Source organism: Brachyhypopomus gauderio, chromosome 7, assembly GCF_052324685.1.
Source record: "Brachyhypopomus gauderio isolate BG-103 chromosome 7, BGAUD_0.2, whole genome shotgun sequence".
NCBI lineage: Eukaryota > Metazoa > Chordata > Actinopteri > Gymnotiformes > Hypopomidae > Brachyhypopomus > Brachyhypopomus gauderio.
Window position 1 is genome coordinate 33,106,089 of NC_135217.1, and position 11,325 is coordinate 33,117,413.

Genomic DNA, 11,325 nt, shown 5'->3' on the forward strand with positions numbered 1-11,325 from the left:
CTTTGGCTCCATTGTTCTCTGAGTCTGTTAGTTTTTCAGGGCCATTCACTCAATTGCCCCCAAATGGAGGGGGCACAAGACCCCACTCACACGCCTTCTGCTGCCATCACAAACCCCATGACACAACCAGCCCTCCCCCTGACTGGAGGAAGCTGTGTAGTTGTGATTTAGAGTAGATCAGCACTGGCGTAAACACATCAGACGCCTTTTGACTGATGAGTGTTCCAGCGTAGCTGACCGAGCCTAAAACAAACACCTAATGCATGGTGTGGCGGACATCTTGTCATCCAGAGTTCTTCACTAAGCTTCCTCTTTAGCCCTTGAAACTTCTCCAGATAAAGGGTGACATTAATCAATGCGGTTGTTGGAAGGACAGAACTGCTGGTTGGAATCACTGTCATAAAATTGCCTTAATTATGTAGATTTATTATACACAGTATTATGGGCTTTGGTGTTGTAAACACTGCGGATGGAACAATGGAGAAGTGACATCCGCTCAGATGGATAACACTTCCCATTGCGACTTCCCTTCAACAATCATGCATCACCGCTTTCTTACAAGAGGGTGTGTGTGTGTGTGTGTGTGTTTAGAAGTGTCCCAATACAGCATGTGGCAGAGTGGAAACTCATCCCTGTGAAGCCCCTCCCCCCTGTGCCTGTGTGCACACTGCCAGCTTTTGTGTGTGCCAGACAGCAGATGGTAGGCCATTATAGCAGTGGCAGGCCCAGTCATCTGGCAAGCACCCCCAGCGCAGGGCCTGTTTCGGGCGGGAAAGCCAGGAGAGGCACCCTGCTGCCCGCCCAGCCCGCATGCTTATACAGGTCAGTGTTTCCACTAGTGTTGGACAGGGCTACCGCCGAGAGGCTGGACACTACCCAGAGCGGGCACATTACTATAGAGGGCAAAGAGACGGAGGATGTCTTGAATGAATGCAACGCGGCGGGAGCCACGGGTTTGTGGGAGGCGTCTGACAGCCACCTAAAAGCAGCAGATTTAGAAAAAAAAGTTGGCAAAAAATAAAAACGATGGCATGATTGTGCCATGATTGATTGTCCCGCTGCTCTTATAAATCGGCACATTTATGTGGATTACAAATGACTCTTACACAGATTGTTCCAGCTAATATTTTATTATTCTACATTTCTTCTTTTTTTTAAGTCTTTTTGTATCAGCAGATCTTGAAAAACATAAAAGGAATTTGAGTTAACTCCAGGGTACTACTGTGTAGAATAACTTTGAGTTTGATTTTGAACAGATTTGAGTTTGTTGGAGCAAAAGTGTACCAGCTTTGCACCATTTCTGGGACTTACTTTCCAAAACTGGGCAGTGTATTTCATCTGTGTAAACTTGGTGATTCCAGAGTACATCTGATATAATACTTAAGAAAATGTGTGAATGAATACATATATGAATGAATATTATTGTTCTCTCCTTCTGTGGCCCTTGATTGGTGGGTTGTAATCTGAGCTGGAAAAGTGTCACTTTCAGTATGGGCTGAGATTCGGGCCTTTTGAATGTGGCCGTTGCACCTGGAGGAGCAGAGAGAACTCACACTGCCTCCCAGCAGGTGTGTTGCAGGTGACCCCCAGGTACCAGCTGCTGCAGACGTGAAAACCCTGCAAACGGGCCCTCCCAGCTCCCACCAGCAGGCCACTCACTGTGTGTGTGTGTGTGTGTGTGTGTGTGTGTGTGTGTGTGTGTGTGTGTGTGTGTGTGTGTGAGCCCACGTCCATGTGCAGAGCATGTCATTGTCTCCCCATGCAGGGGCCACAGCGAGAGAACAGGGCAAAAGTAAAACATCACTGACATCACTAACTGAGCCTGTCCCTGCATGGAACCGGCCGAGCTGTACCGAGCAGATGGCTGTAGTGCCCTTTTCGCTTAAAATTTGCAGAAAGTCAGTTATTAGCAATTCAGAGAAATAACGCTGGCTGTTATATTCACGGATCATGACGCGATGCACACTCTGAACATTTCACTGCAGTCAGAGACTATAATTAGTGACTGTGCTTTGGGTCAGTCTCTGAAAAGATGGTATCTCTTGAGATAGCAGCGTGTACAAGTGCGCATGTATCCTGCCCATGAAGAAACAGGACCATTACTTGAAGTAATCTTTGGGTGTGGTGGCCACTTGTGTAGTTTTCCAGACTTGTCTGGGTCCTCCACTCTAAAGCCACAAGGAAATGAACATAATGGAAAAAGATATTTTGTGTAAGCTGTTATCCTCATTATACTTATGCAATTTCCTTCTGCACTTTCAGGCAATAAGCGCAAAGCAATAACTACACTCAAACATAAAACAATCAATTTCCATATGTAACATATTGTCTATATGTAGGAGAATAAAGGGACAATCACAGTTAGTAAAAGAAATAGACACATGATAAAGTTTAGAGAGATGGTTACGTTGACAATAAATACAAATTCCAATGATATATTATGGCTAATTACATATTATGACCAAATAAAAGTGGGAAATTATTATGTACTAGTACACAGCAAATTTGGAAGTGTTAATTCAACTCCTAGGGTGTTAAATTCAACACTTTCAAAGTGTCTATATTGGTCCACACGGGATTGAGTTAAAATAACACTTTTGAAAGTGTTAACTGTGATAGTGTTAAAACAACACTCTCAATAGTTGAAATTTAACACAGATCAGTGTTGAATTTATCTAACACTAGAGTGTAGTGTCAAATGTTAACACCATCTACGGTGTTAATTCAACAACGATTAAGGTTCAAAATATAATAACTCGATGGAAAGTGTTAAATATAGCTCAACATAGAAAACTGAAATTTTAAATACTTCTAGTAGTCAATAATCCCCAAATTCACTTCCAGGAACAAGAACACTTGAAAGAAAACCACACAAGTTGCAGTTTGAATTCACCTGTATATCAAACAAGCACACCACCTAAAACAGCACTGGCTTTGCAATAGCTACAACAGAAGTCACGACGTGAAACTGCTTGTGCTGTAGACCAGCGTTTCTCAACCAGGGTGCCGTGGCACCCTTGGGTGCGGTCTGTCTTCCTCAGGGGTGCCGTCAAAATATTCTGATGTGAAAAAAAAACTATAGTGTTAAAACTTGAAGTTTTTATACGCTTTAAAACGCTTTAAAACATAAAAAAATTTGGTGGGCGTGTGCTACGTAGTATACGTAGGAATTCTGGGAGAAACTCTGTCAGGTGTTGATTTTAAACTCAACACCATACAGAGTTTCACAAATTTAACTCCCTGGAATAACACCAACTCTTTTGGGGAAAAAACACTCATATCGTTGATCTAGAGTAAACAAGTGTTGAATTAACACTGTATTTTTAACAGGCAACAACAACACTGGAAATTTAACCCTTCTGAATTTGCTGTGTATGTTTTGGCCAAGTCTTCAGTTATCCTCTCACTCTGTAACATTATGTTCTCTTACAGTTTATTTTCTACTCATGTACACCCACCATATGGCATGAGTCACTGATATTCCATTCGGTCATATTTACCATGTTGCCACTGGGCAAGAACCACCACTGCTGTAGCCATTTCCCCTGTGAGGAACACACAGCTCATCCCAGTGGTGGTGTACCTGCAGCAACACGCTCCTCGCCACCGACCCTGTGGTGTGAATACTAATCAGCCCAAATCATGTACAGCACTTCTGGATGAGCACCGGGCTGGGAATCCTTGTTCCGCCTGATTCTGCACCGCCCCATCACTGACCTCCTAGCACTGGATCTTCATGGGGTGCTTGGGCAGGTTTCTGTGGAGCTGTGGGCACCGTTCTGCAGCCCCCCCCCCCCCCCCCCCCCCTCACTGCCTGCCTCCACTGGGGTGACACAAAGAGGAAACAACAAACACAAAGGCTCTGTTTATTCCTGCTGACCCAGATTCCAGTGCTTTGAGGGAGAGAGAGAAAGAGAGGGAGTGAGGGAGAGAGAGAAGGAGGGAGAGAGAGAAAGGGAGGGAACAGAGGGGGCAGGCTGTCGGGCTGTTAGGCCCAGGTTTTAGCAGTGGGGGGATGTCACTACTCGCAATGAGGACACTACCCAAACTCACACTACTGGTGCACTAACACGGCGTTACAAGGGCTGAGGGTCGGCTCCTAGCACAGCAAGGACTACAACATAAATGGAGTGACAAGTAAACATATTTGTTGTTAAACTCTGTTGTCCCATTTCAGGGTGAGAGTGCTGTGTGAAGTGCGTGTGCTATTTCTCTGCGTGACGTTCTAAGAGACGTGGACATTTGAGTGAGAACTGATCAGATCTGGCATGCTGCTTGCGTGCATTGTTAACTAATGACCTCTGAGATGTGCCACCTGTTTGGGGTGTGCTGGGTTGGGAGAGGGAGCAGCTGCTTTCGGGGGGTGGGGGGTGGTGGTGGTGTGTGGGGAGGTGTAGTGGAGAACATGGGAGCCCTGCAGTGGAGAACTCATTCTTAGAATCATCTTACTGCAGATCTTTGTGAAACACTCACATTTTTGCATTCATACATGACTCATAATGGCTCACTCATAACAAATATTAAATGTCTTTATCCATGTAAGTGACATAATGTACAAATATATTTACTTTTAGCTCGGGCCTGGATGCATGCTTTGCTTCTAAGTACATGGCATGTGTCATGACTCACCTCGATGGCACGGGCACACTGGCCATTCTGTGTCCTCGTGCTCTGAAACATCGTCTTTGACGTCTATGTGGTTAGCTCCGCCTCGTCGACTGAGGTCGGAATCTGTGTGTGACCACCACCTAGTGGACAAATTGTGTTATTGTTTCTCGAAGCAAGCACTCGGAATTGTAATTAAAATGTAGTCAAATTAAAATTATTTCCCCAGTGACGGGCTGTCGCTGCAGTTTGTCAGTGAAGAGGAAAGTCTGTTTGAAAATGTTATTTAGTTCGGAGTTCAAAGCCAGGCCAACTGAAATCTTTCTTGAGTGTACCTTTAACAAGAGTCTGTTAAGCTGTTCAAGGACTGCGCTGTTATTAGACATTAAAGTGAAGAATAGGTCTCACTGATGGACCAAAGGGATTATTAAAGCAATACTGGCACCATGTAGGCAGACACCTGAATGCGAATCTTACTGGATTCCATATGTCCCTGTGACACTATTTGGCAACACAGTGCTCTGCAGACAAATTCTCCACCACGTAGCTTCTTGAGTAATGCCTCAGACTGAATACATTAGCAGTCAGGCTCCTTATAAGAGATTGTGGACTCACAGTGCAAATAAATGTAATCACTTCTGCTGAGGGGCTTTAACGTTTTCAAATAGAATTAATGCAAAAATGCTGTAATGCAGTTTAACATCTAGTCAAATGTTATAGGCAAATGTTTCAGTCTTTTAAAAAATGACAATAGAAAAAAAAAATGCTATTGTACATTTGCTAATTGCTGTAATATCTATTAAAACTAGATTTAACCTTTATTCTCTCTCCATCTGGTTCAGTGCACATTTGTGATGAACAGAGACAACTGTCAGCTCTATATGGGTCAGGTGGCTTCAGCTGGAAGACTGATGAATGTTGATGTTGACAGCGTCCCATCTTCCAGTCCTCTGGTGGGGTGGTGATTGTTAGATAGCTGCTGTTTTGACTGGTCTTACAGCAATCAACAGATGGTTCTCCCCTCTCCAAACCCCCAGCTCCCCTATGGGCTGATGTCAGTGGTCAAACAGCATTCATCAACTGAATGAAGGATGGATTAATGGATAATGCAATCACTCAGAGCTTCACCGACTCCACAGAAGCATAAATGTGCAGGCATAGAGTATTCAATCCCCAAATGAATTTGTTATTAGTAGGAAAATTGTTTGCTAGGGAAAACACACTGATCAATAATAAGGAATTATAAATATTTGATTAGATTTTATTGACTTGCATTAAAAAAATTAAAGTATACTTTTTTTACCAATTAAAATATATATATTATTAGTATGTTTATCTGCTTACAATACTTTGCCAGAGTAAGTACTTTTTATTCTGCTGTACACTTGTGTTAAAGAATCTAGATATCATGGCTAAAAAGTCTTTTTTCAATTACATGACCTATCACAGTGTTATTAAAACAAAGAATCCGCTAGTGCTTTACTATCTGTCAGCATTTGTAAACTCAACGGCGTTGAACATGTTAGCATGTAATATCACCACTGAACCTCAAGAGGGCACTACATGCATATTTATTGAATAACGCGCAAAGGACGCCATATGGTCAAACCGATGTAACCTAAATTAGATGTTTGTATGGAAGAGCATGATACAGAATTGGCCAAATTGAAGAAACTACTATTTAAATATATGTGAATTGTGATACGATCAGATTTTAATTATACAGTTAGATGTTTTATCTATTATCAAGTACTACACGGTATGCTAATAATCTCTATATATTTATTCAAGGACAATTCAAAAGGATGCATCAGTGTTAAAGGTGAAGACAGTGATGAAGCGTGAACACTGAAACCAAGGGCTTCTGCACGCAAGGATTACAAATATAGCGGATACATTATATACATCTTTGACCAATAAAAAAAATCAAGGATAAAGTACATGCAGTATCCGTCAAATTGCGTCCAATTTTACTTGTTCTTAAATCTGCAAACATTTATTTGGCCAAATAGAAGTTAATATCGACACGCTGTACGTATTGTAACAATGTCAAAATCAATTTCATCATCCGAGACTTTGAGATCCAAGCCTTCACTTTCCAGATAGACCTGGTCAGCAGCAGCATCTGAAGGAACTTCAGATCTTCGAGACGAGCAACGCACTTTCAGATGGATGGACATGTAGCCAAAGTTGGGTTTTCTGGTGAAGCGAAGCGTTTTAACGTTTCCCCGGGTTCGCGCGAGGGTTTCGTCCTCTGCCTTTGGACGGTTTGCCCTTCCCTCTACCGGGAGGTCCGCTCCCCCTGCCTTTACCGGGACCTTTACCGGGACCGTGTCTCTTCCGTCCCTTCTGTCCTGGACCCCTCCGACGTCTCGACTCTGCGTCCTCCTCCCTCATCTGTTTATTGACTGCTTTGGTGATTTCGAGACGAGGTTTCTTACTGTCCATGAGTTTTAGTAAATCCAGCTGTTTTTGCTTCTCGCCGGCGAAGTCGCCGATGACGGGCTGGAACTGTCTCTTCTTGCCGGTGTTTTTGGGTCTCTTCTCCTTGGGTAAGCGGTCCTGAAACTTCCCCGCGGACGCCGTGGACGTTTTCGCGATGCTCACGGCCCGAGTCAGTTCTGCCTTGGACTGTTTGGCGGACGGAGCGAGTCCGACCCCGGGCACTTTGGTCTTCTGCGCCCTGGAGATGTTCTTCAGGCGGTTATACTCGTTTTTCGCCACCCTCTCATTCTTTGCTTGTTTTCTCTTGGCGAACTGGTCCTCGTTTGGGTCTGCGGACTCGGGAACCTCGATCAGCCACTCTTTGGTTCCGTCTCTGGCACGTTTGTACCCCCAGCGCCTCCTCCACTCCTTCTTCTCCTCGTCCCACACCAGGTTGGTTTTCTTTTTCTTCTGAATACCTTTAAGCTTCGCGAACTGTTCCCATCTTGTCGGAGGCCTGGGTTTGGGTGCGGGCTTCTCCCTGGGTAGTGAAGTGGTTGGATCTGGGAGTTTAACCACCAGAACGTCCTCCACTCGCTCTGCTGGGTGTTTCCAGATCTCGTTGATGAGAAGTTGCGTGTTGTCTCGTGCCAACGAACGAAGGAAATCTTCTTTGTTTTGCTGTTTAAACTCCTGCGAATTTATCGAGTTTTTGTCCAAGGCGAGCAAATTACCTACGTCAAACTCTAGGTCTAATTCTTTGTTTACCGTTATACTTTTTAGTTTTTCAGCTTCATCTTTTTCAGCTTTAGCAAGCACGTCTTCGATAGTGCAGGCAGCCATGTTTCCAACGAGACACCCACGTGTTACTCACGTAGTGAGACTCCGGCCTCACAAATGAGTTATTTGCTTCCGGGTCATGAAATACTTCTTATCTTTGTCCACCAAGTGGCGCTACTGGCTAACGGACACAGGCAAGTGGCCCAAGAACATATCATGTAAAAAAAATAGCACCAATCCAATTAAAAAGGTTTTAATGTACATTAAAAAAGTGAAAATGTAGGCCTCAAGAAAATCGTACCTTAATAACATTTCATTGCTAATCGAAGACAGGATAGTTAAATTATACTAAAGATTAAAATTGAAAACTGAGAAAACTGCATTATAAGCAACCAGTCCTTTGACACAACTCACCAAATCAAAGCGAATGTAACTTGGCAATGAGCACTATATCTAAACTACTGGCCATCCTCCACTAAAATCTACTCATACAACACAGACAGACCTAATTATTATTTTAGTCACAGTTAGAGAACTAAGATACTTTGAAGAATCGCCCTGTTCCTCAGAGAATGCGCAGAAGGACAATGGTGGTGGACTTGGTGATAAGGAGTGGATATGCCCTCATTTGTTTCTCTACATGCACTTCTCCTGTCTTCATTAGTGTGGACAGTTAGCTCCATTTTATTTTTTTAACCAGAACTGTGCATCTATGACTGCTGTCTTTCAATAGATGGGGGTGGTTAAAATTTCCATAGACTATGACTTATAGAACTGCAGCTATCAGCCCATGCCAAGAAAAGCATGGATGGATCCAAAGAGCACGGTGATCTCTCTCTCTCTCTCTCTCTCTCTCTCTCTCTCTCTCTCTGTGTGTGTGTGTGTGTGTGTGTGTGTGTGTGTGTGTGTGTGTGTGTGTGTGTGTGTGTGTGTGTGTGTGTGTGTGTGTGTGTGTGTGTGTGTGTGTGTGTGTGTGGGTGGGTGGGTGGGTGGGTGTGTTTCTTTTTGTAAAGGTAATGAGAGTCTGTGTTATAATCAATTAGAAAGTAGAGAGTCATTCTGAGAGAAGAGGCTCTTCCCAATTTGTGTTTTCCCCAATTCGTGTCTATGAGAGTCTATTGGAAATCAAGCTCACATTTTGAAGCAGTTGCAATGTAGACATCAGATCATTCACGAGGAATCCAGGCTGAATAGATTCCTGTGTTTTCAGTATAACATTTCCAAGTGCAAATTTCAATACCTGTATGTGGTAATTGCAGGGGTTTCATGCAGGATATTACTCTGTGGTGTTGTGGATCACAAAAATTCATTTTTTAAAATTCACTTCCAAGTGTTTCACTGCATGTAAAGTACAGACATTCAGAATAAATTGATGCACCAGTGCTTTCATTTCCACTCTAAGCCACACTAAGGAATATTGATCTTGTTTCTAAACATATTTCTAAACCTAACTTCTCCAAATGCAACTGAAAGACTGTAGATTGTGACATAATTTAGCAGGCACCCTGAAAAGTAACCAATGCTGCTTTCTGAATCATTTTCATTATGACAGGCTTGTCAGACAGCCGAATTGCCAGATATAAACATATATTTATATTTTTTTTATAAATTGTGAATTTATTAAAGGAAAACGTAATCAAAATTACACATCATTCGACCAACCATTTATTAAAAATTTTATTTCTAACAATTTACTACATGTGTGTGGCAATGTAAGGGGAAAAACAAGACAAACTGTTCAGTCATTACAGGTTTTGGAGGACAGTAGCTCTCAGGTTTGTGCATTTACCAGTGGCTACGTATTGGTGAATGACGCTGTGTTATTTTGGGCCAGGATGAAAGCTTTCCTGTGAAAGTGAGGCCGCTGACAGCTATGGAACTGAGGGCAGGAACGACTTCTCCACACGCCTGCAGGTGGCCGGATGGTGAGCCTGTTAATAAGGAGAGACTGAGCACACTTGCTCAACACAAGCTTGGATGACATACAAAAGCTCCTCTTTTGTCTCAGCAGTCCCAAGCTGTTTCTGTGCACGAACGTGCTTGGAAAGACCCTGTCCACCGATTCATGTTGCTGCCGGTGCGGATTCGTCATCGTTTGTTTCCAGATGAAAAAATTGTCGCATGGGGTCCTGGGCTGTTTATTCTTCGAGACATATTTTGGGGAAAGGAGATGTATGCGCAAAATGAAGTAATGATGGCTTAAAGGCAGCTACCAGCCAAAGCTCCAATTGTGAAAACCTGTGGTGATCTCTTGCCTTTATAGTCATGTCATCTGCTTTTTATTGCATCCTAATTTGCTCATAAATTTCTCTTCGGACATACTGTTATTGTGAGGCATGAAACAAGACTGATTAGGGCTCTTCATAATCTAACATTACCCGCTCATGTGACTATAAAGTAACCTTGCGGCTTCTCGTGACTTGCTATTCCATGTGTCAGGTCCTGAATGCCATTGGGGTACATAGGGTAATCAGCCTGGGGAATGTAGGTGTCCCAGCAAAGGTCATGCTGTCAGTGTGTGGCTGGCGGGATAGTTCAGCTTCTAGGCGCTCTTGCTGTAACACCTTCTGACTGGTAGCACCTTCAATAAGACCACCCGGTGGGCCATGACCCAGGCAGGGTGACGTCACGTCACTTAATCGGAAAGTCTAACTGTCTGGACTTCGCCACTCCTTTGCTGAGCTGCCCATGGTAGCTGGGCTGTTTCTATCACAGGTCATGCTAAGGGAGAGAAAGGGCTGTAAATGTGGGAGAAATTATTCCATCCCAGCCAACCTGATTTAATCGAAGGCAACAATCTGACGTCAGGCACGTCTGTGTGTTTGTAGTTAAGGTTTAAATGTAAATGTTATAGCCTGGTTACAAGTGAAAGGGAAACGTCACCGGCGTTAACAGGTCTAAATGAGCCGATCGCGTGAGGCACACACAGATATTTAGGATGAAAGGTGATGATTCATTTATGCCTAAAGTTTTCACTGTATTATAGGAGCTAAGGAGAGTGTGGCCTGAAGAAATAACAATTTTAAGCACCTACCCTACAGATGATGCTAAAAGAGGATAATGACGAGATTAAAGTGTGAGGTTATGATACTAAAGACAGCTAAAGTTCACATACCCGACGGATGTGAGTTAATGAGGTGCATCATTTATTCATATATCTCAGCAGACAAATGACAAGTGCATTCTTATTACACTTGTCTTCCTCGTGAAAACATGCTCGTCCAGGAGTTTGTACACAAGCCCCTGCCTTTATTCCAGGTATTTTGAATTCTGCAAACATCCTTAGACCACTACAGTCTAATTGAAACTGAGTGGGATAGAATCTGTCTGGATCAATTTAGCACAATCAGAGAAGGATGAATTATAGGATGAAATTCCACGACATAGTAGCACATATTCTTTCCACAGATATTCCTTTCAACAATCGGCGCTTTAAGCAGACGTTTTGACTTGGTGAGACAAAGGCTGGAGAAAATTAATATAGGAAAATTTGTGTTTAGCTGGTTCTGAGGTACA

The 11,325-nt window shown here is 43.2% G+C and overlaps 1 protein-coding gene across 1 annotated transcript; it reads right to left on the bottom strand.

Moving 5' to 3' along the window:
• Positions 1-6,373: 6,373 nt before the first annotated feature.
• On the bottom strand, positions 6,374-7,911 carry rrs1 (ribosome biogenesis regulator 1 homolog). The gene has a single exon (XM_077013386.1). It carries the CDS (start codon positions 7,870-7,872, stop codon positions 6,823-6,825), a length of 1,050 nt encoding a protein of 349 aa, XP_076869501.1. The 5' UTR covers positions 7,873-7,911; the 3' UTR covers positions 6,374-6,822.
• Between the last annotated feature and the right edge of the window lie 3,414 nt (positions 7,912-11,325).

Bases quoted from the DNA above. Each gene is read 5' to 3' on its own strand.
- rrs1 (XM_077013386.1), bottom strand. From the start codon at position 7,872: ATGGCTGCCTGCACTATCGAAGACGTGCTTGCTAAAGCTGAAAAAGAT.